At 56.0% G+C, this 27700-nt stretch overlaps 1 protein-coding gene and 1 pseudogene across 1 annotated transcript; both read left to right on the forward strand.

Annotated features, from left to right (window-relative positions):
- Positions 1-17330: 17330 nt before the first annotated feature.
- LOC144953750 (uncharacterized) lies at positions 17331-25752 on the forward strand. The gene is made up of 3 exons (XM_078884344.1): positions 17331-17376; positions 21213-21285; positions 23956-25752. Exon 3 carries the CDS (start codon positions 23984-23986, stop codon positions 24995-24997), a length of 1014 nt encoding a protein of 337 aa, XP_078740470.1. The 5' UTR covers positions 17331-17376; positions 21213-21285; positions 23956-23983; the 3' UTR covers positions 24998-25752.
- Positions 25753-26737: 985 nt separating this feature from the next.
- Positions 26738-27700, forward strand: part of LOC144953761 (uncharacterized) — a 32007-nt pseudogene continuing 31044 nt past the window's right edge.

Consider the following 27700-nt stretch of genomic DNA (forward strand, 5'->3'; position numbering starts at 1 on the left):
ACCTAGCCTGGCACCGGGGGGTGAGTGGGGGGGGTACAGACACCTAGCCTGGCATCGGGGGGGGGGGGTGAGTGGGGGAGGTACAGACACCTAGCCTGGCACCGGGGGGTGAGTGGGGGGGTACAGACACCTAGCCTGGCACCGTGGTGGTGATTTAACTAGCAGAGAGAGAGACACAGAGAGAGAGGGGGGTGAGTGGGGGGGGGTACAGACACCTAGCCTGAAACCGGGGGGGGGGGGGGGGGTGAGTGGGGGGAGGTACAGGCACTTAGCCTGGCACCGTGGTGGTGATGATTTAACAAGCAGAGACAGAGAGAGGGGGGTGAGTGGGGGTGGGTACAGACACCTAGCCTGGCACCGGGGGTGAGTGGGGGGGGTACAGACACCTAGCCTGGCACCGCTGGTGATGATTACCTCCCGTGGCCACCAGTCCCTTCGCACTCACAACTGACTCCCCTGTTATTATTCGTAAGTGGGGGTATGCGGGGGGGTGGTGTTCGTAAGTGGGGGTATGCGGGGGGGGTGGTGTTCGTAAGTGGGGGTATGCGGGGGGGAGGTGTTCATAAGTGGGGGTATGCGGGGGGGTGGTGTTCGTAAGTGGGGGTATGCGGGGGGGTGGTGTTCGTAAGTGGGGGTATGCGGGGGGGTGGTGTTCGTAAGTGGGGGTATGCGGGGGGGTGGTGTTCGTAAGTGGGGGTATGCGGGGGGTGGTGTTCGTAAGTGGGGGTATGCGGGGGTGGGTTGTTCGTAAGTGGGGGACCGCCTAGCCCGTCAGTACCGCTACTCTGCCGCGCGGTGGCGCTGCTTCTCACCCAGCGGCCACCGCCAGCGCCACGACCTCATCCGGAAGCAACTCACGGGACGAGCAGCAGAGAGAGACACAGAGAGAGAGAGAGGGGGGTGAGTGGGGTGGGTACAGACACCTAGCCTGGCACCGGGGGGGGGGGTGAGTGGGGGGGGGTGTACAGGCACCTAGCCTGGCACCGTGGTGATGATTTAACACAAGCAGGGGGAGAGATACACCGAGAGAGAGAGAGGGGGTGAGTGGGGGATTGTGTTACAGACACCTAGCCTGGCACCGCTGATGATGATTACCTCCCGTGACCACCAGTCCCTTCACACTCACAGCTGACTCCCTGTCATTACCTCCCGTGGCCACCAGTCCCTTCACACTCACAGCGAGACACCACGTGAGTGTGTGAGCTCGCTTGCGAGACACCACGTGAGAGTGTGTGAGCTCGCTAGTGAGGCGAGCGGTCTTCGTCTGCCTGTCGTTTGTACGGCCCGTCTTGGTTTGTATCACTCCGTCGCGTTGGTTGCATCGCCTCGTTTGTATTACACAGCCCGCCACCGGGGCCCCACTCTTGGTTGTGTCACCGCCTGCCCGTCAGTATTACAACGCGTGCCGCTTGCACGCCCCAACCTCCCTCTCCTCCACCCCTGTCTCGTCCTCCTCGTTCGCGTGACGTTGTCTCTCGCCGCCTCGTTCGCGTGCCGTCCGCTCGCTCGCCTGCATGCCTGCCTGTGTGCGCGTGCCTGTGTGTGTGCGTGCCTGTCTTCGTACCTGCGTACGTGTGCCTGCGTGTGTATGCGTGCCTGTCTGCGTGCCTGTCTTCGTGCCTGCGTGTGTTTGCGTGTGTGTGCGTGTGTGTGCCTGCGTGTGCCTGCGTGTGTGTGCTTGCGCGTGCCCATCGTTCTTTCCCGTGTCGGTCGGTCGGTCGGCGTAACCATTCCACGTCTGATTCCCTGGTCGGTCGGTCGGTCGGCTGGTCGGTCGATCTGTGGGTGTCGCTTGACCTGGGGTCGTCGCCCGGCCTCGTCTCTACGCGTCATGCTCAAGGCGAGACGCTCGAACTCCGTTCCGCTCACGCCAACCAAGAACATGAACCGCTGGGTGGGCGGGTGGCTGGCTGAGTGAGTTGCTGGCTGGCTGAGTGGGTGGCTGGCTGGTGTCTGGACGGGTGGGTGAGTGGGTGGCTGGCTGAGTGGGTGGCTGGCTGAGTGGGTGACTGGCTGAGTGGGTGGGTGGCTGAGTGGGTGGGTGGGTGGCTGGCTGAGTGAGTGGCTGGCTGGCTGAGTGGGTGGCTGGCTGAGTGGGTGGCTGGCTGAGTGGGTGACTGGCTGAGTGGGTGGGTGGCTGAGTGGGTGGGTGGCTGGCTGAGTGAGTGGCTGGCTGGCTGAGTGGGTGGGTGGCTGAGTGGGTGGGTGGCTGAGTGGGTGGGTGGCTGAGTGGGTGGGTGGCTGGCTGAGTGAGTGGCTGGCTGGCTGAGTGGGTGACTGGCTGAGTGGGTGGGTGGCTGGCTGAGTGAGTGGCTGGCTGGCTGAGTGGGTGGCTGGCTGAGTGGGTGGCTGGCTGAGTGGGTGACTGGCTGAGTGGGTGGGTGGCTGAGTGGGTGGCTGGCTGGCTGAGTGGGTGACTGGCTGAGTGGGTGGCTGAGTGGGTGGGTGGCTGGCTGAGTGGGTGGCTGGCTGGCTGAGTGGGTGACTGGCTGAGTGGGTGGGTGGCTGAGTGGGCGGGTGGCTGGCTGAGTGAGTGGCTGGCTGGCTGAGTGGGTGACTGGCTGAGTGGGTGGGTGGCTGAGTGGGTGGGTGGCTGGCTGTTTAGTGGCTGGCTGGCTGAGTGGGTGACTGGCTGAGTGGGTGGGTGGCTGAGTGGGTGGGTGGCTGGCTGAGTGAGTGGCTGGCTGGCTGAGTGGGTGACTGGCTGAGTGGGTGGGTGGCTGAGTGTGCGGGTGGCTGGCTGAGTGAGTGGCTGGCTGGCTGAGTGGGTGACTGGCTGAGTGGGTGACTGGTTGAGTGGGTGGGTGGCTGAGTGGGCGGGTGGCTGGCTGAGTGAGTGGCTGGCTGGCTGAGTGGGTGACTGGCTGAGTGGGTGGGTGGCTGAGTGGGCGGGTGGCTGGCTGAGTGAGTGGCTGGCTGGCTGAGTGGGTGACTGGCTGAGTGGGTGGGTGGCTGAGTGGGTGGGTGGCTGGCTGAGTGAGTGGCTGGCTGGCTGAGTGGGTGACTGGCTGAGTGGGTGGGTGGCTGAGTGGGCGGGTGGCTGGCTGAGTGAGTGGCTGGCTGGCTGAGTGGGTGACTGGCTGAGTGGGTGGGTGGCTGAGTGGGTGGGTGGCTGGCTGAGTGAGTGGCTGCCTGGCTGAGTGGGTGACTGGCTGAGTGGGTGGGTGGCTGAGTGGGTGGGTGGCTGAGTGGGTGGGTGGCTGGCTGAGTGAGTGGCTGGCTGGCTGAGTGGGTGACTGGCTGAGTGGGTGGGTGGCTGAGTGGGCGGGTGGTTGGCTGAGTGAGTGGCTGGCTGGCTGAGTGGGTGACTGGCTGAGTGGGTGACTGGCTGAGTGGGTGGGTGGCTGAGTGGGCGGGTGGCTGGCTGAGTGAGTGGCTGGCTGAGTGGGTGACTGGCTGAGTGGGTGGGTGGCTGAGTGGGTGGGTGGCTGGCTGATTGAGTGGCTGGCTGGCTGAGTGGGTGGGTGGCTGAGTGGGTGGGTGGCTGAGTGGGTGGGTGGCTGGCTGAGTGAGTGGCTGGCTGGCTGAGTGGGTGACTGGCTGAGTGGGTGGGTGGCTGAGTGGGTGGGTGGCTGGCTGAGTGAGTGGCTGGCTGGCTGAGTGGGTGGCTGGCTGAGTGGGGGGCTGGCTGAGTGGGTGACTGGCTGAGTGGGTGGGTGGCTGAGTGGATGGCTGGCTGGCTGAGTGGGTGACTGGCTGAGTGGGTGGCTGAGTGGGTGAGTGGCTGGCTGAGTGAGTGGCTGGCTGGCTGAGTGGGTGACTGGCTGAGTGGGCGGGTGGCTGAGTGGGCGGGTGGCTGGCTGAGTGAGTGGCTGGCTGGCTGAGTGGGTGACTGGCTGAGTGGGTGGGTGGCTGAGTGGGTGGGTGGCTGGCTGAGTGAGTGGCTGGCTGGCTGAGTGGGTAACTGGCTGAGTGGGTGGGTGGCTGAGTGGGTGGGTGGCTGGCTGAGTGAGTGGCTGGCTAGCTGAGTGGGTGACTGGCTGAGTGGGTGGGTGGCTGAGTGTGCGGGTGGCTGGCTGAGTGAGTGGCTGGCTGGCTGAGTGGGTGACTGGCTGAGTGGGTGACTGGCTGAGTGGGTGACTGGTTGAGTGGGTGGGTGGCTGAGTGGGCGGGTGGCTGGCTGAGTGAGTGGCTGGCTGGCTGAGTGGGTGACTGGCTGAGTGGGTGGGTGGCTGAGTGGGCGGGTGGCTGGCTGAGTGAGTGGCTGGCTGGCTGAGTGGGTGACTGGCTGAGTGGGTGGGTGGCTGAGTGGGTGGGTGGCTGGCTGAGTGAGTGGCTGGCTGGCTGAGTGGGTGACTGGCTGAGTGGGTGGGTGGCTGAGTGGGCGGGTGGCTGGTTGAGTGAGTGGCTGGCTGACTGAGTGGGTGACTGGCTGAGTGGGTGGGTGTCTGAGTGGGTGGGTGGCTGGCTGAGTGAGTGGCTGGCTGGCTGAATGGGTGACTGGCTGAGTGGGTGGGTGGCTGAGTGGGTGGGTGGCTGAGTGGGTGGGTGGCTTGCTGAGTGAGTGGCTGGCTGGCTGAGTGGGTGACTGGCTGAGTGGGTGGGTGGCTGAGTGGGCGGGTGGCTGGCTGAGTGAGTGGCTGGCTGGCTGAGTGGGTGACTGGCTGAGTGGGTGACTGGCTGAGTGGGTGGGTGGCTGAGTGGATGGCTGGCTGGCTGAGTGGGTGACTGGCTGAGTGGGTGGCTGAGTGGGTGAGTGGCTGGCTGAGTGAGTGGCTGGCTGGCTGAGTGGGTGACTGGCTGAGTGGGTGGGTGGCTGAGTGGGCGGGTGGCTGGCTGAGTGAGTGGCTGGCTGGCTGAGTGGGTGACTGGCTGAGTGGGTGGGTGGCTGAGTGGGTGGGTGGCTGGCTGAGTGAGTGGCTGGCTGGCTGAGTGGGTAACTGGCTGAGTGGGTGGGTGGCTGAGTGGGTGGGTGGCTGGCTGAGTGAGTGGCTGGCTAGCTGAGTGGGTGACTGGCTGAGTGGGTGGGTGGCTGAGTGTGCGGGTGGCTGGCTGAGTGAGTGGCTGGCTGGCTGAGTGGGTGACTGGCTGAGTGGGTGACTGGCTGAGTGGGTGACTGGTTGAGTGGGTGGGTGGCTGAGTGGGCGGGTGGCTGGCTGAGTGAGTGGCTGGCTGGCTGAGTGGGTGACTGGCTGAGTGGGTGGGTGGCTGAGTGGGCGGGTGGCTGGCTGAGTGAGTGGCTGGCTGGCTGAGTGGGTGACTGGCTGAGTGGGTGGGTGGCTGAGTGGGTGGGTGGCTGGCTGAGTGAGTGGCTGGCTGGCTGAGTGGGTGACTGGCTGAGTGGGTGGGTGGCTGAGTGGGCGGGTGGCTGGTTGAGTGAGTGGCTGGCTGACTGAGTGGGTGACTGGCTGAGTGGGTGGGTGTCTGAGTGGGTGGGTGGCTGGCTGAGTGAGTGGCTGGCTGGCTGAATGGGTGACTGGCTGAGTGGGTGGGTGGCTGAGTGGGTGGGTGGCTGAGTGGGTGGGTGGCTTGCTGAGTGAGTGGCTGGCTGGCTGAGTGGGTGACTGGCTGAGTGGGTGGGTGGCTGAGTGGGCGGGTGGCTGGCTGAGTGAGTGGCTGGCTGGCTGAGTGGGTGACTGGCTGAGTGGGTGACTGGCTGAGTGGGTGGGTGGCTGAGTGGGCGGGTGGCTGGCTGAGTGAGTGGCTGGCTGGCTGAGTGGGTGACTGGCTGAGTGGGTGGGTGGCTGAGTGGGTGGGTGGCTGGCTGAGTGAGTGGCTGGCTGGCTGAGTGGGTGACTGGCTGAGTGGGTGGGTGGCTGAGTGGGTGGGTGGCTGGCTGAGTGGGTGGGTGGCTGGCTGAGTGGGTGGGTGACTGTCTGAGTGGGTGGCTGGCTGAGTGGGTGGCTGGCTGACTGAGTGAGTGGGTGGCTGGCTGAGTGGGTGGCTGGCTGGCTCAGTGTGGCTGACTGAGTGAGTGGGTGGCTGGCTGAGTGGGTGGCTGGCTGGCTGAGTGTGACTGGCTGAGTGTGGGTGGCTCGCTGAGTGTGGGTGGCTGGCTGAGTGAGTGGCTGGCTGGCTGAGTGGGTGACTGGCTGAGTGGGTGGCTGGCTGAGTGGGTGGGTGGCTGGCTGAGTGAGTGTGCTGGATGGCTGAGTGGGTGACTGGCTGAGTGGGTGCGTGGCTGGCTGAGTGGGTGGGTGACTGTCTGAGTGGGTGGCTGGCTGAGTGGGTGGCTGGCTGACTGAGTGAGTGGCTGGCTGGCTGAGTGTGGCTGGCTGAGTGAGTGGCTGGCTGACTGAGTGGGTGGCTGGCTGGCTGAGTGAGTGTGGCTGGCTGAGTGTGGGTGGGTTAGGGTTTGTCCTGCACCGTAGACAAAAGAGTTGAGGCGATGCCCGACGCGTCGCGTTGGCTCCCTACTTAAGAGGTTTTTTTTGCCCGACGTCTGGGCTGGGCTGGGCTGGCTATGCTTGGCTGTGCGGGCGGGCTGGGCTGGGCTGGGTTGGTCTGGCTGGGCTGGGCTGGCTGGGTTGGCCTGGGCTGGGCTGGCCATAGACTTATACAGAACCACAGACTTAACATACAGTCGATATCCATAGACTCGCACACAGACCCATAGACACTCGCACACACAGGGACCCAGAGACTCCCTTCAGCGACAACTGCTGCCAGCTCATGTGGGGTGAGTATGAAGCCGAGCTCTCTTTATCTCGTCCGGCCACCGATGTGGATGTCAGAGCCACCACCAACACCCCGGGCCGGGAGTCGAACCTCGCCCATCGTGTCTGACGTTCGCAGCCCCACCACCACAGCGCTCGATTGCCAGCGGGAATGGGGAAACCAACAACAACACACCCATGGTGTTCGTAAGTGGGGGTATGCGGGGGGGGGGGGTGTTCGTAAGTGGGGGTAAGCGGGGGGGTGGTGTTCGTAAGTGGGGGTTTGCGGGGGGGTGGTGTTCGTAAGTGGGAGTAAGCGGGGGGGTGGTGTTCGTAAGTGGGGGTATGCGGGGGGGTGGTGTTCGTAAGTGGGGGTAAGCGGGGGGGTGGTGTTCGTAAGTGGGGGTATGCGGGGGGGTGGTGTTCGTAAGTGGGGGTATGCGGTGGGGGTGGTGTTCGTAAGTGGGGGTATGCGGGGGGGTGGTGTTCGTAAGTGGGGGTATGCGGGGGGGTGGTGTTCGTAAGTGGGGGTATGCGGGGGGGTGGTGTTCGTAAGTGGGGGTAAGCGGGGGGGGTGGTGTTCGTAAGTGGGGGTAAGCGGGGGGGTGGTGTTCGTAAGTGGGGGTAAGCGGGGGGGTGATGTTCGTAAGTGGGGGTAAGCGGGGGGGGGTGGTGTTCGTAAGCGGGGGTAAGCGGGGGGGTGGTGTTCGTAAGTGGGGGTAAGCGGGGGGGTGGTGTTCGTAAGTGGGGGTATGCGGGGGGGTGGTGTTCGTAAGTGGGGGTATGCGGGGGGGTGGTGTTTGTAAGTGGGGGTATGCGGGGGGGTGGTGTTCGTAAGTGGGGGTATGCGGGGGGGTGGTGTTCGTAAGTGGGGGTAAGCGGGGAGTGTTCATAATCACGGGCGCACACACAGGCACGGACACACACACATGCACACACATACACACAGGCACGGACACACAGGCACGCACGCATGTACACACACACAGGCACGGACACACACACAGGCACACACACACACACAGGCACACACACACGCACGCACATACACACGCGTATACACACACACGTACACACGCGTATATGTAGGGGTGATACGCGCTGGAAAATGGGATCGTGTGTGCTACCCGTCAAGTGGTCTCCCGCCGTAATTTACAATATTACATACACAATCTTAATTTTAGAACTTTCGTGACTGTGTGGTGCCACAGCGACGGGGCTGCTCTGCCGAGCCAGGGAGCCGCCCGGCTTCCCCCACCGCACTGCCCCCCATCACCCCCCTCACATAAGCACACACCCGCACGCATTCCCCCCCACCCCATAGAGCTGGAAGGGAAGGTCACCTGATCGACCGGTTTTTATCCGAGAAACCCTTATCGGGAATAACTCTCACGGTTTCCGCCGATCAGGGAATTGGACGACCTCCCCCGTGCTACGTTGCGCCGCGGTGCTGCGACCAGCCTTAATATGGTGTGGTCGCGGCGTGGTGCATTGGGCCACCGCGGTTGAGGCGCATTTCCCCTCACACACACCCCCACGGGTCGACGAGACAGACGGAGGAGGGAGGGGACAGCATGAATAGCGGGACCGCAGGGGCTCTTGCGCATAGTCATGGAGGGTTGGGATCATTACGCTTGAGCGCGCAGGCCCCATTGTTAGGAAGGGTAAGGGAGTAATTAGGATGTACGCCGCCAACGCCGCTCACTGATTAGCATATCAAAAGCGCCCGGAACCGCCGTGCGCGGGCTCGAGGTGCACGAGCCGATTGTTCAGCGCAGCATCCCTTTGAGGTAGGGAAGATAAATAGGGGGGCGCAAAGGGGAAATCGCTCTCTTACTCCGAGAAGCCAGCGTCCAAGACGGCCCCCAGCTCTGCCCTCCGGACGTCCGTGCGACGTGTCGAGGCAAGCAGCGAGGAAAACCCACGGAACGTCGAGTGCCTCAAACCGTGAGTAAGGAGGTAAAAGTATTTCGTGAACGATAAATAGGGAATAGGTCCAGGGGAAATAGGATAGGCCAGCCTCGTCGACTCACACTGATCTTAACATCTAGTTCCAGGTAGGGCTAATAAAATCTCGAGCGTAGTAACAAAACCGTGTTGTTGGGTGTTTTTGAACGTGGTATTAGCGTGCACGGCATTCGCGGGTGTGTGGTCGTTGTATGCGTAAAGGCCGTGGTCTCTGTACGATTGTGCGGGTACGGAGGTGCGTGTGTTAACGCCCGGGGAGAGCACTTTTGTGTGTTGGCGTGCCTACGCCGCCGTGTGAGAGGAGAATCGTCCTTGTACGATACTTGTGTTGACATGCACGCGCGAGTGCGGGAGGGGACGAGTCGTCGTGTCGGCGTGCGCCCCGCTCGCGTGTGCGGAACCGCGGTGCGCAGTGAAGCTGTTAGCTTGGTGCGAGCTTGCGTGTGCTCGTTACTTGCGTAAGCTCTCGGCGTGCGTAATCGGCGTGCCCCAGGTGCGCGATCGTAACGTGAGCGGCCAGCGCGGCGCAGAGCGGCGAAAGAGTGGGTGTCGCGTGTGGAGCTGTATGTGGGTGCGCGCACGTTCACGACGTGTGTACTACAGGTGCGCGATCCTAGCGTGAGTGGTCAGGGTTGAGTGAGTGCCGCGCAGAGCTGTGTGTGGGTGTGCGCGTACGTAATTGACCATGCCTGCTACGCGGACCCGCGGTGGAGGGGAATCCTCGGGCGACGGCTCCCACACCATGGGTGAGGAGCCTAGCAGCGGTTCGCTTAGCAGCGGGGGGGCGATTGATGATGTTAGCCCGGCCGTTAGCATTATCGAGGGAGGGATCTCGGGGGCTAGCGACCCCCACAAATTGGTGTCAGAAGCGGTACGGACCCCCGCGTTACCTCACGCTAAAATAAGACTAATATTTACCGGCCGGGGGGCCCCTTCGTGGAAGGCATTCGCCCGCAATCTCTTAGGGGCCAAGGAAATTAATGGATGGACGGACGCGCAGGCAGTACGTCAACTTAATATGAATCTTGATGGGCGGGCAGCCGATTTTGTAGAAGCGTTACCCGCGAGCGCACAGACACAGCTAGAGGAGCTGATGCGCCGACTCGATCAGCGTTTTGGCACACGTGACGAGGAGGAAGCAAAGTCGCCAACCTGGCGAAGATCTCCGTGATTACGCCGAGGATGTGCGCGAGTTAACAAAGATCGCACGCCCGGGGTACGCAACTGAGGTTATTGAGGAACTGGCTGCCGAGAAAATCCAGCGGTACCTGTCTCGCACGGCGTGGTGGCAGCCAGACATGAGCTGCCCACGTCTTCCCTTTAACACCCTTGTCGAGCGCGCACGTAAGTGTGAAAGAATTCACAGCGAACGCGCGCAGCTCCGGGGGCTGGGACGAGAGCGCGCCATTGCATGCCTGCTCTCGGAAGACGAGGAGGAGGAACAGGAGCTCGCGAGGACGGTAAGGGGCCGGGAAAGAGAGCCTCCAGTGTCCCGCGAGACAACCCCGGGATGGGTTGCCGGTATACAAACGGGTATAAAGGATGTCTCCGGCCAGGTAACCCAGATAGACAACAAGGTAAACCAAGTAGGTGAGAGGGTAACCCAGGTACGCGAGGAAACGAATAAAAATATGACCAAACTGCAAACCTCCGTTGAGACCATCCGATCCGAAATGGGGGACCTACGCGCCACGGTGGGAGGGTTATCTGGGAGGGTAGCCCGACTAGAGGCGGAGAGTGGACAGCGACGTAATGGGGGGGGAGGGAGTGGGCAGGGGGCCCACTACGGAGCCGCCCCCCCTCCCCGGGCATGTTATATGTGCGATCGCCGAGGGCATCTAGTGAGAGACTGTCCTGAAATCACCCGAGCTAGGCAGACGCGGGGGTTAAACTCCAACGCCTCCTAGTGAGCGGACCAACTAGGGGTGCAATCGACGCGGTCCCGATACAAATAGACGGTAATGAGAATAATGGCGAGCGAGTGATCCATAAACAGGTTACAACAACAACACCCAAGGGCGCGGGGACCTCGGGCGATTGGCTGCGGGAGCTGGTGGCAGGGATAACGGGAGCCACGTCGCTGGTGGAAGGCCAGGTGAACGGGCAGCGCACCCGGATCCTGCTGGACACGGGCGCCGTGGCCTCTCTCATGAGCGCCGCGCACTGCAGCATGCTCGGGGTGGACGTGGGCTGCCTGCAGGCCCCGGATCGCGCGCTGCACACGGCAAGCGGAGCCGGGATGGGGTTGCTGGGGAAGGTCTCCCTCGAGGTCCGTCTAGGAAACCAGGTGTGCACACAGGAATTCTACGTGTCGAGTGTGTTGTGCCACGAGTGCATTGCAGGAACGGACCTCCTGGAAAAGTTGGGACTTAACGTACAGCCCCGGCAACGATGCGCTACGGTGGAGGGCAGCGGGGAGCGGATTCCGTTCCTAGGACAGGAGCCGAATCGCCCACGCTTCACACCCGTGGCCGCTACGCTGGTGTCGGCCGTCACCATCGGACCTCTCGCCGAGATGCTGGTGCCAGTGGCAACCCTCTCCACCGACCCAACCCACCGACCATCGGGCGAGGTAATGCTGACTCCGCACCCGGAGTTGGCATCGCGATACGGGGTTGTAGGGTCAGCCACACTGGTAAACGCAGATGGGGGCCGGCTGTTTATACGTGTGTTTAACCCACACAGTACCCCGGCAATGATACGACGACGCACCCCAATAGCCACCGTACACCCCCTGCACGCACGCCACTCTAACGACTCGGTGTTCGCACTCTGGGCTGAGGACCCCGGGCGTCCTGAGGGTGACCAGGACCTGGCCTGGCGAGTCGGCCCGACTCCCCGAGCCGAGGTCGTTCCCCTGCTCGACGCGTTACATGTACCATGGGCGGATTTACCTAAGGGAGAGGCCGATCGGCTGCGCGAGTTACTGCGGGAGTATGCCGACGTATTCAGTGAACACGACTCGGACGTGGGTCGGACCGATCTTGTTAAGCACCAAATTGACACCGGTGCAGCCCGACCCATCAAACTCCCTGCGTACCGAGTGGGCGCACCCGAACGCGCCCAAATCAAAGAGGCAGTTGGGGACATGCTTCGCGATAACATAATTCAGCCCTCGGCGAGCCCCTGGTCAGCCCCAGTGGTACTAGTAACGAAAAAGGATGGGTCAACCCGGTTCTGCGTCGATTACCGTAAACTAAATGCAGTCACGCTCGGAGACGCTTTTCCCATCCCACGCATCGACGACACCTTCGACAGTCTCGCAGGAGCGCGGTATTTTTCCACCCTCGATCTGGCGTCCAGTTACTGGCAGGTGGAGATGACGGAGGAGGATCGGCCAAAAACAGCATTCACCACCCCGATGGGCCTGTTTGAGTTTCGAGTGTTGCCGTTCGGACTCACTAACGCGCCCGCGACGTTCCAGCGGTTGATGGAGTTGGTGATGCGGGGCTTGCAGTGGGAACAGTGCCTGATTTACCTGGACGACGTAATAGTGTTCAGTAGGTCGCTGTCCGAACACTGGTCCAGGCTGCGGGAAGTATTCCAGCGACTGCGAGCAGCCCATCTCAAGCTCAAGCCACGTAAGTGTTACATTGCGCAACGCGAGGTGGGGTACCTCGGACACCGAGTCAGCGAGGCAGGGGTGAGCACCGATCCCGAGAAGGTGCGTGCCGTAGTGGATTGGCTGCAGCCGAGGAACCTGACGGAGATCAGGTCATTCTTGGGACTCGCCACTTATTACCGTCGATTTGTAAAGGGATTCAGTGAGATTGCACGCCCCCTCACCCAACTCACCTCCCCTAAGAACCCCTATCAGTGGTCGGAGGCCTGCCAGACGGCTTTCACCATACTCAAAGACCACCTCACCCACACCCCCACCTTGGCTTTCCCAGATTTCACCACCGATTTTATTTTGGACACTGACGCCTGCAGCAGTGGGCTGGGCGCGGTGCTGTCGCAAGTGCAGGGTGGGACGGAGCGGGTCATCGCGTACGCCAGTCGGACCCTGAGCGGGGCCGAGCTGAACTATTGTGTAACCCGTCAGGAACTGTATGCTGTAATTTTCGCGTGTAAACAGTTCCGACCGTACTTGTACGGCAGGAAATGTCGTGTGCGCACCGATCATTATGCACTGCAGTTCCTCCTTACATTCAAGGAACCGCGGGGGCAGATGGCTCGATGGCTGGCGCAGCTGCAGGAGTACAACCTGCAGATCGAGTACCGAGCGGGGCGGACACACGCGAACGCGGACGCCTTGTCAAGACGGCCCGCGGTGCGCGCTGAGACGAGGGAGGGAGACGCCTGCCCGTGCTTCACGGGGGGACGCTGCCGCCAGGCAGCAGAACCCAAGGAGCGCACGGAAACTAAACTCCCCCCCCCGAGAGAGAGTGCAGTGTGCGCCGCAGGAACCCCTGCAGAAGGAGCCCGGGGACAGACGGATCATCCCACCCCAACCGGGCGGATCCAAGAGGATGTCGGCTGCGCCTTCCCGGGCTTGGACGACGAGCAGCTGCGACAAACCCAGCAGCGGGATCCGGATCTGGCGGCGGTGGAGGCGGCACTGCGAGAGAGGAAGGATGCACTACCAGGGCCCTGGAGCGGTTTGTATGCCCGGTTGTGTGTAGAAAACGGGGTGGTGAGGGAACTGGCCGACGCTGGGCAGCCGGGGTGCATCTGCGTTCCCGCCCATGTGCGACCCCAACTACTACGACTGGTACACGACCACCCGCTCGGGGGCCATGATGGGGAACGGCGCACCCGGGAGACTCTGCGTCGCCAGTATCTCTGGCCTAAATTGGCGCAAGATGTGGCCGCCTGGGTGCAGGGCTGCCGGGCCTGTCAGCAGTGTGGGCAAAAGCCGGCGAGGTACCAGGTACCCCTGAGGCCGTTCCGAGTCAGTCGGACGAATCAGTTGGTCGGAATCGATCTGCAGGGGCCCTTTCCACGATCCCACCGGGGCAACCGATATATTCTCGTAGCGGTGGAGTACTTCACCCGCTACCCCGTGGCGGTGGCTATCCCGGATAAAACAGCCCTCGTAGTGGCCCGGGCCTTCGTGGAAAACTACGTACTTAAGTGCGGGATCCCCGAACGAGTCATTACCGACCAGGGTAGTGAATTCGAGGCCGAACTATTCCAGGCGCTGTGCCGAGAGTTCGGGATCCAGAAGGACCGAACCACAGCGTATCACCCCCAGGCGAACGGGATGGTAGAGAGGATGAACCAGACTCTGGCCGGGAAGCTTAAACGCATGGCGGCCGCGAATCAACAGGACTGGGACGAACACCTCCCCTATGCCTTGTTCGCCTACACCACCGCCGTTCACACATCCACAGGACAGACCCCATTCCTAATGATGTTTGGTCGCGAGTCTCGCCTGCCCGCAGATCTGCTGTTTGGTGTCCCTCCGCCGCAACGGGAGGAAGGGAGCCACCCCGTGGAGCACTTGCTGGAGACCCTGCGAGGGACCAGGGGCCGAGCCTACCCGCACGGAGAGGCCGCGCACCAGCGGCAAGAGCAGAGCGCCCGACCCCGTATGGAGCCCCCCTTCTACACTGCGGGCTCCGAGGTGTGGCTGTACACTCCCCGCGTCGGTGCCGGACAGGTGGGGAAGCTGACCACCTACTGGCGAGGACCCTGGATTGTGAGACGGCAGATCTCACCATGGACGGTGCTGATTCAGGGAGGAGAGAGGGGCCGGGAGATGGTGGTCAACATCCGACGACTGAAGCCGTGGCGAGCAGCCCCCGAGGGGGGGAGCCCCGCCGGCCAAGTACCCAGAAACCCCGGGGTCCCCCCACCCCCCGTGCCCGGGGGCCTCGCGCAGTATATGGGCCCCACGGAGCCCCGGGCTCCGAGGGGCCCCGTGCGGGGCCGGGGGCGACGAGGACGGCGACCCTTAAACCCCACCGCCTCTGAATTTGTTCCCCAGCCCGCAGGTGCCAGGGGCAGAGGGGAGCTGTTGGAATGGAGGAGGAGACCACCGCCGGAGCCCCAGGAGACGGAGCCGCCACCCCCGAGGCCAGCCACAAGGGCCGGGCGAATCCCGCGGACCCCGCGGCGATACCTCGTGGGGGCAACCCAGGCGAGGTGCTCCAGTCAACCCGGGACGGGGACTGGCACCCCGGGGGGCTATGTGGTGCCACAGCGACGGGGCTGCTCTGCCGAGCCAGGGAGCCGCCCGGCTTCCCCCACCGCACTGCCCCCCATCACCCCCCTCACATAAGCACACACCCGCACGCATTCCCCCCCACCCCATAGAGCTGGAAGGGAAGGTCACCTGATCGACCGGTTTTTATCCGAGAAACCCTTATCGGGAATAACTCTCACGGTTTCCGGCGATCAGGGAATTGGACAACCTCCCCCGTGCTACGTTGCGCCGCGGCGCTGCGACCAGCCTTAATATGGTGTGGTCGCGGCGTGGTGCATTGGGCCACCGCGGTTGAGGCGCATTTCCCCTCACACACACCCCCACGGGTCGACGAGACAGACGGAGGAGGGAGGGGACAGCATGAATAGCGGGACCGCAGGGGCTCTTGCGCATAGTCATGGAGGGTTGGGATCATTACGCTTGAGCGCGCAGGCCCCATTGTTAGGAAGGGTAAGGGAGTAATTAGGATGTACGCCGCCAACGCCGCTCACTGATTAGCATATCAAAAGCGCCCGGAACCGCCGTGCGCGGGCTCGAGGTGCACGAGCCGATTGTTCAGCGCAGCATCCCTTTGAGGTAGGGAAGATAAATAGGGGGGCGCAAAGGGGAAATCGCTCTCTTACTCCGAGAAGCCAGAGTCCAAGACGGCCCCCAGCTCTGCCCTCCGGACGTCCGTGTGACGTGTCGAGGCAAGCAGCGAGGAAAACCCACGGAACGTCGAGTGCCTCAAACCGTGAGTAAGGAGGTAAAAGTATTTCGTGAACGATAAATAGGGAATAGGTCCAGGGGAAATAGGATAGGCCAGCCTCGTCGACTCACACTGATCTTAACATCTAGTTCCAGGTAGGGCTAATAAAATCTCGAGCGTAGTAACAAAACCGTGTTGTTGGGTGTTTTTGAACGTGGTATTAGCGTGCACGGCATTCGCGGGTGTGTGGTCGTTGTATGCGTAAAGGCCGTGGTCTCTGTACGATTGTGCGGGTACGGAGGTGCGTGTGTTAACGCCCGGGGAGAGCACTTTTGTGTGTTGGCGTGCCTACGCCGCCGTGTGAGAGGAGAATCGTCCTTGTACGATACTTGTGTTGACATGCACGCGCGAGTGCGGGAGGGGACGAGTCGTCGTGTCGGCGTGCGCCCCGCTCGCGTGTGCGGAACCGCGGTGCGCAGTGAAGCTGTTAGCTTGGTGCGAGCTTGCGTGTGCTCGTTACTTGCGTAAGCTCTCGGCGTGCGTAATCGGCGTGCCCCAGGTGCGCGATCGTAACGTGAGCGGCCAGCGCGGCGCAGAGCGGCGAAAGAGTGGGTGTCGCGTGTGGAGCTGTATGTGGGTGCGCGCACGTTCACGACGTGTGTACTACAGGTGCGCGATCCTAGCGTGAGTGGTCAGGGTTGAGTGAGTGCCGCGCAGAGCTGTGTGTGGGTGTGCGCGTACGTAATTGACCATGCCTGCTACGCGGACCCGCGGTGGAGGGGAATCCTCGGGCGACGGCTCCCACACCATGGGTGAGGAGCCTAGCAGCGGTTCGCTTAGCAGCGGGGGGGCGATTGATGATGTTAGCCCGGCCGTTAGCATTATCGAGGGAGGGATCTCGGGGGCTAGCGACCCCCACAACTGCAGGAATTATTATTTGGTTCTTTCGGTTAAGTCACGTCTAAAGATAAAATAATAAATTAAATTAAATAATAGAATACGACGTTTCGATTGCAACACAAGCAATCATCATCAGGTATAATGAAATAGCGACATAAAATCTAACCAGAAAACTATAGACAGACATATTAGCAGACAGATATCACCAAGATACATAGCGAGAGCAACACATGTAATCACCCCTCTCTGTTACATGTGTTGCTCTCGCTATGTATCTTGGTGATATCTGTCTGCTAATATGTCTGTCTATAGTTTTCTGGTTAGATTTTATGTCGCTATTTCATTATACCTGATGATGATTGCTTGTGTTGCAATCGAAACGTCGTATTCTATTATTTAATTTAATTTATTATTTTATCTTTAGACGTGACTTAACCGAAAGAACCAAATAATTACATACACACACACAGTGTACACACACACAGTGTACACGTGTGTACACACTGCCCATGTGTGTGTACACACACAATAATGTCCACATTGTTGAGCTGAGCTCACACACCCAAGGGGTCTCTGTTCAAGGGAGGGAGCAATGGAAAATTAATCTTAATCAACTTAAACTCTAATCCCGCTACGTGACGTCACCACTCAGCATGACCTCATCGGCGTGAAACGCCAGGGGGAGGTGTACCTTGCTAGTGATGTCATGTCACCAAAGTATTCACCCCAACCGGTCTCAAGGGAACGTGACGTCACCTCTGCCTGGGTCACTTCCGTTATCTGTTCAAGCACTATCCTTATTTGGGCAAAGCCACACCCACTGACTGGCGGCTCATTAACATAATGTATTCGTGAAAGACGTCACGAGTTCGTTGTGACCGGTTCGGCACCAACGGCCCATCCCTCCACGATTGGGCCAGGCTCATTAACATAATTTATGTAAGTTACAGAGCCGCTCATTGTGGGAACGGAGTGTCTTGTACCCCACAAGTGACGTCATGTCACCTGCTGCTGCCGCGTGACGTCACGAGGTAACGGAAAGTTGACGCTCCGCGCGGGAACTGCAATCTGAGGTGAGAAATTCTCATCGCGGTTGTGGTGGTTGTTGTTGTTGTGGTGGTTGTTGTTGTGGTTGTTGTTGTTTACCGAGGTAGCGCCTCGCTCTCTCTCTCGTAGGGATGTCAATTGAGTAGCAGCGAGCATGGAAGCGATGTCCATATTGAAACTTTACAACGCGGGGCCTTGCCTCCTGCCCTCGCCTGGTCGCGTTCGCTTCAATTCTCTCGCTTAGTTGAGCAATTTCGATTTAAAGCTTTCGTGACTGCAGTGATTCATCTTCTTGGTTCTTTCGGTAAAGTCACGTAGAATGGAAATACAAAAATAAAACAATAAAACTATACAATTTTATTATGTTTTATATCACGTAGAATGGAAATAATAAAATTATATTTTCTTTTATTTTTATTATTTCCATTCTAAGTGACTTTATCGAAAGAACCAAGAAGATAGTTTAGCAATCTGTGGAAGAACGCGATCAGCCAGGCGAAGCGTTAGTTCTAGGTGAAGTCACCATGTAGGTAAGAAATGAATACAAATTCATAAAAATAAAATAAAAGCACGACGTTTCGGAGGCAACGCAAGTTTATAATGTAGACTGTAGCCTGGTTATTAAGCTGGGTGAGTGTACTGGCAGTCTATAATGTAGACTGTAGCCTAGTTATTAAGCTGGGTGAGTGTACTGGCAGTCTATAATATAGACTGTAGCTTGGTTATTAAGCTGGGTGAGTGTACTGGCAGTCTATAATATAGACTGTAGCTTGGTTATTAAGCTGGGTGAGTGTACTGGCAGTCTATAATGTAGACTGTAGCCTGGTTATTAAGCTGGGTGAGTGCACTGGCAGTCTATAATGTAGACTTAGCCTGGTTATTAAGCTGGGTGAGTGCACTGGCAGTCTATAATGTAGACTGTAGCCTGGTTATTAAGCTGGGTGAGTGTTCTGGCAGTCTATAATGTAGACTGTAGCCAGGTTATTAAGCTGGGTGAGTGTACTGGCAGTCTATAATGTAGACTGGTTATTAAGCTGGGTGAGTGCACTGGCAGTCTATAATGTAGACTGTAGCCTGGTTATTAAGCTGGGTAAGTGTACTGGCAGTCTATAATGTAGACTGGTTATTAAGCTGGGTGAGTGCACTGGCAGTCTATAATGTAGACTGTAGCCTGGTTATTAAGCTGCGTGAGTGTACTGGCAGTCTATAATGTAGACTGTAGCCTGGTTATTAAGCTGGGTGAGTGTACTGGCAGTCTACAATGTAGACTGTAGCCAGGTTATTAAGCTGGGTGAGTGTACTGGCAGTCTATAATGTAGACTGTAGCCTGGTTATTAAGCTGGCCTGGTTATTAAGCTGGGTGAGTGTACTGGCAGTCTATAATGTAGACTGTAGCCTGGTTATTAAGCTGGGTGAGTGTACTGGCAGTCTATAATGCAGACTGTAGCCTGGTTATTAAGCTGGGTGAGTGTACTGGCAGTCTATAATGTAGACTGTAGCCTGGTTATTAAGCTGGGTGAGTGTACTGGCAGTCTATAATGTAGACTGTAGCCTGGTTAATAAGCTGGGTGAGTGTGCTGGCAGTCTATAATGTAGACTGTAGCCTGGTTATTAAGCTGGGTGAGTGTACTGGCAGTCTATAATGTAGACTGTAGCCTGGTTATTAAGCTGGGTGAGCGTACTGGCAGTCTATAATGTAGACTGTAGCCTGGTTATTAAGCTGGGTGAGTGCACTGACAGTCTATAATGTAGACTGTAGCCTGGTTATTAAGCTGGGTGAGTGTACTGGCAGTCTATAATGTAGACTATAATTTGCTGCATCAAGTGAGGCGTGATTTATTATTATTTTATTATTTTATTTCTATTTTGACTTTTATTAATTTTATTTTCATTTTTTACCCACGTGGTGACTTACGTTAGTTGGTGTGTTGACCGACTCTCTGTGTTGCATTACATGAAGTGTCTCTCTCTCTCTGTGCAGTCACCAAACCTCCAAGTCTCTCATTGACACAAGGCCGTCATTATAACATGTTATAATAAGTATAATATTATGTTATAATATATAATAATTATTATAATGTTATAATAAGTATAATATGTTATAATAATTATATTAATATTCATGAATTATAATGTTATAAAAAGTATAATATGTCATAATTATAATGTTATAATATGTTATAATAAGTACAATAATCAAATATGCCCCCCCAATATGTTTCTGTAAAAATATTTGTAAATAAAAATTGTGATGCTCTGTTAATAAAGACAACAATTTGCTAAACCTTGGCCACGAAATCTGGACTTGTCTTCATATCACAATGCATAGGTTCCTGTTTATAGGATTGCGTTGTACTTTATGAATCCCTAATCTCTGCCATTATATACTATGAAACAAGAAAAGGTAAAAAAGAAAAAACAGAGCAATGTATTATAATACACTATTAGACATTATTGTATCAAATAAAACAAAGTGAACTTTTAAAAATATTTTAGGGAGGAAATGGCAGGAAAATAGTTTTCAAATTTAGATATTTTTCTGGGGGGGGGGACCCCAGACCCGTGGAAGATTTGGTCCCCCCCAATGTTGACTCCATGGCTACGGCCTTGCATTGACATGCTAGTTTCTCTACCCCCCCCTCTCTCTATTTAAGGCCTCAACACAGAGGCGTTGTTTCTCTGTGTGCCTATGTGTGTCTCTCTCTGTGTCATCTATCTCTGTGTGTCTATGTGTGTCTCTCTCTGTGTGTCTATGTGTGTGTGTCTCTCTGTGTGTCTCTGTGTCATCTCTCTCTCTGTGTCTATATGTGTCTCTCTCTGTGTGTCTTTGTGTCATCTCTCTCTGTGTGTCTGTGTGTGTCTCTCTGTGTGTCTGTGTCATCTCTCTCTGTGTGTCTGTGTGTGTCTCTCTCTGTGTGTCTCTGTGTCATCTCTCTCTGTGTGCCTATGTGTGTCTCTCTCTGTGTGTCTCTGTGTCATCTCTCTCTGTGTGTCTCTGTGTCATCTCTCTCTGTGTGTCTGTGTGTCTCTCTCTGTGTGTTTTTGTGTCATCTCTCTCTGTGTGTCTATGTGTGTCTCTCTGTGTGTCTCTGTGTCATCTCTCTCTGTGTGCCTATGTGTGTCTCTCTCTTTGTGTCTCTGTGTCATCTCTCTCTGTGTGTCTCTGTGTCATCTCTCTCTGTGTGTCTGTGTGTGTCTCTCTGTGTGTTTTTGTGTCATCTCTCTCTGTGTGTCTCTGTGTCATCTCTCTCTGTGTGTCTGTGTGTCTCTCTCTCTGTGTGTTTTTGTGTCATCTCTCTCTGTGTGTCTCTGTGTCATCTCTCTCTGTGTGTCTATGTGTGTCTCTCTCTGTGTGTTTTTGTGTCATCTCTCTCTGTGTGTCTATGTGTGTCTCTCTCTGTGTGTCTCTGTGTCATCTCTCTCTGTGTGTCTATGTGTGTCTCTCTCTGTGTGTCTCTCTGTCATCTCTCTCTGTGTGTCTGTGTGTGTCTCTCTCTGTGTGTTTTTGTGTCATCTCTCTCTCTCTGCGTATGTGTCTGTCTATGTGTCTCCGTGTTTCTCTCTCAAATTGAGCAATCTTTGGAAGAACGTTATCAACCAGTTAGGGTGTTGACTGTTATGTTAGCTGACTCTAAGTTTAATAGGTTTTTTTTCTTTTTCATTTGTACCTGATGACGATTGCTTGTGTTGCAGTTGAAACGTCGTATGCTATTATATAATGTATTTATTTATTCTACGTGACTTTACCGAAAGAACCAAAGAGTATCTTGCTTAAGTTTTAATTTCCCTTCACCTGGCTCGCTACTTTGTAACTTTGTTTTGTTTTAAATATTCACACAGTTTTTTTTTCATTTTTTACCAGGCCACGCCCGCTTGAGCTGCTGTACCGCTCTTGTTTTCAAAAGCGACCTGCCCACAACAACAATAACAACAAGGTGAGGCTCGTCAACAGCGTGGTGGTGTTCACTCTAGACACGTGGCGGTGTTCACTCTAGACACGTGGCGGTGTTCACTCTAGACGCGTGGCGGTGTTCACTCTAGACGCGTGGCGGTGTTCACTCTAGACGCGTGGCGGTGTTCACTCTAGACGCGTGGCGGTGTTCACTCTAGAAGCGTGGCGGTGTTCACTCTACATGTGGAGGGGAAACCCGGGGATCGGGAAGGAAATCCACGCGACAACGGGGAGAGAGACACGTAAACTACAAATATACAGCAGGCGTCAGGGTCGGGATCGAACCCACAACTTCCTGTATGCCAGGACAGGTCGTTAACATTTTCACCACAGAGAGACACGCAGCCTCGGCTGTGTTGGTTGATCCTCAATGAATTACTTGGTGGAGTGAGGAAGCATTAATACTGAGCAGGTGAAGGTGGCCAGGCGTGGGTCTGGACACACCACCACCTGTGAACCATGCCAGTGTGTGACAGTGGTGGAGCCAGTGGGGGTGGGGTGGCACGTGCCCCCCCAACGATCCGATAGAAATCCGTAATTTCGATAGGATCATTGGGGTTTATTAGTAACTAGCTTCGCTACCCGGCTTTGCCCGGGACTTTGATTCTTGTCTTGGATTAATTTAATATTCCCTCATAATTTAATGAAAAACCCTGAAAAAATTGATGCTTGTGTACAGTGATGCATCACGGGGCGGCACGGGGTGCGGGGTTGGGCACGCGATGTGGGCGTGGTATGGACGCGCGCGCCGGGAGTGAGGGATGACGGGCGGCGCGGCGTGGGTGGTGAGGCGCGCTGACACGAGGTGGGAAAAGAGGATCGTAGCCAGCGCCCAGTGATTGGTCAAATGGGATGGGTGCTCTCAGCGACGTCCGCAGGAGGGGTATAAAGGGTGACGCGCGAGAGCACTCGGGGTTGTTAACCAGTTGAAGATTGAAGACGGAGTTGAAGGAGTAGAGCCCCGAGACCCCTAGTCCCGCCGTCCTTATCGGGACCGGGGCCCTGTGTGGCTCGGAGGCGAGACTGTGGGACCCGTGGTCCGACGCCCATGTGGGCCGAGAGACTGTGGGACCCAGAGTCGAGACGGACACCCCGGCTGGGTGTGTTCCGAGAGGCTACGGGGCGTAAGAGCCCGTGTTGGTGTAGCCAGGAGAACTGTGTGGGTTAGGCTGGTGTTAGCCACCCGAGTAACAGAGTGGGTGTTGGTCACCCGAGTAACTAAGTGGGTGTTGGTCACCCGAGTAACAGAGTGGGTGTTGGTCACCCGAGTAACTAAGTGGGTGTTGGTCACCCGTGTAAACATAGTTGGTTCAAATAAAAGAGTGTGCTACCCATGAAGTCGTCTCCCGCCGAGTTACTACATTACACTTGCAAGAAAGAAGCCGAAACACTTAAATTTACCTAAATCGGATGTTTTCACTCAAGGAAATTCAACCTGAACCCACTGCTAGGTCGATTTTTGCCACTCGGGAAGGGAATGACGTGGCGTTCGCTTAGAAATTCCAGACAGCATAACCTGTGAATATTTCATTTCGCCAGAGCTCATCGTTGGAGAGTTTTTGCTGCTTCACACAAACAAACAGGTGTAATTTCTGCTTTATATTTAAGATGGCAGTTGTACCCGTTCTTCGCACGGATTTGTATTGAAACTCCGAGAAGCCAATGACTTTATCGGCCAGGAGCGAAGCGCCACCTAAAATCTCCCGGCACGCTGTGAACAGCTGTAGAAGTACGGCGCGCGAAGAGCCATGTGGTAGGGGGGTAAGCATTGCTGAGCGCTTAGCTCAGGTGTGATGCGGGTTGATGCCACATACGTCATGGTCATTCCCCCCCCCCCCCCCCCCCCCCAAAATACAAAAGTCTATTTTTCTTTCCTGAAGGCATCAACACGTTCAGCGAGCGCGATGACGATCACACGCGTCGAATGAAAAGCAAGGGACAAGTCCTTTCTTATTAACAACTCCTTTCTCACTAACAACTCCTTACTTACTAACAACTCCTGTAATTTTTCATTGCTGGAGGGGTTTCCCCCCCCCTACCTGAAAATCCTGGCTCCACCTCTGAGTGTGTAACAGTGTCAAGTTTGTATTTGCAGTAAAGTCTATTAACTCTATTGAGCACAGAGGTTATATCAAAACAGTAGTTTATTTTAGTTTTCCTCTGGAACTCTTTGTAAGAATGGAGTCAGGAAGTGATCACTGCACACACGTGCAGCAGCTGAAGTCGGAACTGCTCATCCCAGCAATCAAGGACATCTGTGCCTGGCTTCACACCTCTAAGTTGCGATTGAACATTAATTTATGCATTTGTGCATGACACAAATAGTATTATTTTCAACACCCTTTGCTATGTCAGCTGAATTTAGCTTTCATAAACATTTATTTGGAAGCCAGACAGCTGAAATTGTGTGCTGAGTTTTGGGTTAACGTTCATTTTGAAGATACGAGGGCTTCCAGGCATGTTTATGACCATTTGGCCTCTCATTGTGTGCCATAACAGCCCGTGTGATGAATTTGGGACACTTTTTTTTTACTATATCATAAATATATGAATAATTATAGACGTGTAAGTCACGTGTGACTGTATATGCATTCCTCTGTGCCTCCATACTGACGTGTAGATGGTGTGGATATTCTTCTTTTTCTGTCTGCAGCTGTCGCTGCCTCTGCAGAAGTGGTCTCATGGAGCAAAGGCACTCGGCGCAGCTCAGTGCAAAAAGGCAACAATGCGACCGGTGTGCATACAGCACGGATGGTCCTGCACATTTGTCACGGCACCAGAGAACTCACACTGGGGAGAAACCCTTCAAGTGCAGTGTGTGTGGGAAGGCGTTTTCAGATTCATCTGCTCTTGTAAAACACCAGAGAACCCACACGGGAGAGAAACCCTTCAAGTGCAGTGTGTGTGGGAAGGCGTTTTCAGATTCATCTGCTCTTGTAACACACCAGAGAACACACACGGGAGAGAAACCCTTCAAGTGCAGTGTGTGTGGGAAGGCGTTTTCAGATTCATCTACTCTTGTAGGACACCAGAGAACACACACGGGAGAGAAACCCTTCAAGTGCAGTGTGTGTGGGAAGGCGTTTTCACGTTCATCTGATCTTAAAATACACCAGAGAACACACACGGGAGAAAAACCTTTCAAGTGCGGTGTGTGTGAGAAGGCGTTTACACTTTCACGAAATCTTCAAAGACACCAGAGAACACACAAGCATCAGAAGATCCACCAGGAGTGGAGTGTGAAATCAGCTTGTGAAAGTCAAAGTTCTGCAATGAGCCCATCCCTCATCAAACAAGAACCGGAAGAAAATCCCAGCTTGGAAACTTTTAAAGGTATCGAGGTGAAATATGAAGAGGTGAAGGTGAAATGTGAAGACGTGATGGTGAAGAGCGAAGAAGTGAAGGTAAAATGTGAAGATGAAGATTCAACTCCAAAATCGGACCTTCACATCGATGGAGGCAACGTGAAGCAGGAGGAGAATTCTGACCGAGGCAGAGCGAGGCAACTCCCAGCAGTTTGTGGAAGTGGAGGTGTGGGTGGACTTCCTCCGAGACAATACAAAGTCAAATGGAGACCCGAGAGAGGCGTAAGCCTTAGACCAGTGGTTCTTAACCTGGGTTCGATCGAACCCCAGGGGTTCGGTGAGTCAGTCTCAGGGGTTCAGCGGAGGTTAAGACACACACCTGACTCATGATTGTGCACCAGTAAAACATGTACCTATGTTTTGAATTTAAAAAAATAATTTTATTTTTCCAATTAAGAAGGGTTCGGTGAATGCGCATATGAAACTGGTGGGGTTCAGTACCTCCAACAAGGTTAAGAACCACTGCCTTAGACAATGCCGCTCCAATAGATGCACCTTTGTCACAGGCCTTTAATGACAAGAATGTGAAGTTGAACATTCAGTTCCTAGGTTCAACCTGCAGGGTAAGAGCGGCCAGTCTTTGTGGACCTGTGTGTTGGGTAGATCTCTAACCAGGAGCGAGAGCCAATACGCTCCCAAGTATTCACTATGTTATTGTAATATTGTAAATTACGGCGGGAGACCACTTGACGGGTAGCACACTTTATTAACACTTGTCTTTGCCACAATAACACGTGTGGTCACTACCAGGGTTGCGATTTGCGCACCAATTTCCGCAAACATGCTGTTTTCGACCGCATTTCGCGGTAGTTTCTGTGACCCTCTTCCGCACAAATTTCCGCAATTTGCGGTGATTCCTGGGAAGACTTCCGCAAATCGTGACTTCGATTCCCGCCTATACCGGTGCCGTACTCGCGCGGTTGGCGCACATATCTCGCGTCTACCCACTTGCCTCTGCCGTAGCTACTCTATCGCCGATACGGCATAGGAACACCTTGGGAGCGACCTACCTACCTACCTGATCGTTAATCTCGACGGAGAGAGAGCAAGGTGATGGAATCTTCCTGGGGACTTTCCGAACGTGAAAGCTGTCATTTTTCGATTTAAAGCTTTCGTGACTGCAGGGATTCATCTTCTTGGTTCTTTCGGTAAAGTCACGTAGAAGGGAAGTAATACAATATGATATTATTATATTATTTTATTATGTTTTATTTTTATTCTTTTATTACTTCCCTTCTACGTGACTTTACCGAAAGAACCAAGAAGAAAAAAGCTGTCATTGGCAACTGCTAACCAAATCGAAAGTATGCAACGCAGAAGTTTCAAAGTGTCGCGGATTCTTTTTAAGTGTTGGTTTTAGTGTTTTGTACGCAACCAATGTTAGGTAAAACTATAGCACGTTTTCTTAATTTTACTAGGTATGGCCCACAGACCTTTTTTATCACAAACGATAGCTCAACGAAGTGGGCTTATTATCATCGTCATCATCCTGCGGTAGGTTATAGCAGCGGCCAAGTAACTCTAAACGCGTGACGTCGATTCTAAATGTGGAGGGAAAAAAACCGGAGGACCCGGTAGAAAAATCCACGCAACCACGGGGAGAGAGAGAGAGACGCAAACCCCAAACATACAGCAGGCATTGTCAGGGTCGGTATCGAACCCACGACCTGTACACCAGGCGAGGTAGTCAACATCTCCTAGCCACCATGGTGCCCGGCTCGATTCCCGGAGCCACGTTGTAGAGCAGCAGAGGGCAGTTGCGACAACATTCATTGTTGTTACGCGATTCCATGCTCCCAAATGTACATGCTCCCCCGATTTGATCCCCAGTTTGGTCAAACAACCGCTCGAGGCAGCGGATTAAGAGAAAGGGGGACCCCGCTCTGTGCGTTGCGCTAATAACGCGAGGGGGGCTGACCGCCCTCCCTGATTTGGCGGCGAAATTTATTTCGACGAATCCGGCTGTGATCTTTAAACACACTCTTAGTTCTTTCGGTAAAGTCACGTAGGTAAAACAACATCAAGACCGAGGAGCGGTCGCTCCTCACGTGCAAGCAGTTGAACGCGCTTATGGTTTGCGCCCGCGACGGACCAAAACTCAGCAACTTTGATGCCGAAGACAACATGAAGCGCTGGAAGAATGCGAAGAAGAGAAAGTACATTTGCTCGTAATCACGCTCTGCCTTTGAATAAAGTATGTGGTTCTTGTGCGGAAATGCGGAAATCATATATTCATTGCAATCAGTAGCTCAAAGCCCTGCGTGATGTTGGGCCTTGCATATATCCTTTCCAATAGAACGCATTAACGTGTTGTTAAAAGCGCGCGGTCACAGGAGTAGTCTTTCCACCGTTTGCGGTTGACATTAGCAGAAATGCGGGAAAAATTGAACCCTCCTTCCGCATTTTCCATGCCGAAATCGCAACCCTGGTTACTACAGCTCACGCTACACGTTCCACCCGGCTACACACACACGGGCTCTCCAGCCCCGTAGCTTCCAGGGGAACTTACAGACCCACCCCAGCTTGGGTATGGATCGCGACCACTGGGTCCCGCAGCCCGTCCCTCACACGGACGTCTGGCCCCGGGTCCCAAGGTCCCGCCTCTGAGCCACACAGGGTCCCGGCCCTTACAAGGACAGCAAGACTAGGGGTCTCAGGGCCCTGTCTCTTCCTCCTCCGTCTTCCGTCTTCACTGGTCACCAACTCCCCGAGCGCCCGCGCGCATCGCCTTTTATAGTCCTCCGCTCCCGGGGAGACGGAGCCTATGCGGACCGCGATGTGAGCACCCACCCTAGTTGACCAATCACCACGCGCTGCCCCACGATCCCAACTGCCAGCGCGTATCATCCCTACAGTTGCATCGCCTCGTTTGTATTACACAGCCCGCCACGGGGGCCCCACTCTTGGTTGTGTCACCGCCTGCCCGTCAGTATTACAACGCGTGCCGCTTGCACGCCCCAACCTCCCCCTCCTCCACCCCTGTCTCGTCCTCCTCGTTCGCGTGACGTCTCTCGCCGCCTCGTTCGCGTGCCG

Source organism: Lampetra fluviatilis, chromosome 82 (genome assembly GCF_964198595.1).
Source record: "Lampetra fluviatilis chromosome 82, kcLamFluv1.1, whole genome shotgun sequence".
NCBI lineage: Eukaryota > Metazoa > Chordata > Hyperoartia > Petromyzontiformes > Petromyzontidae > Lampetra > Lampetra fluviatilis.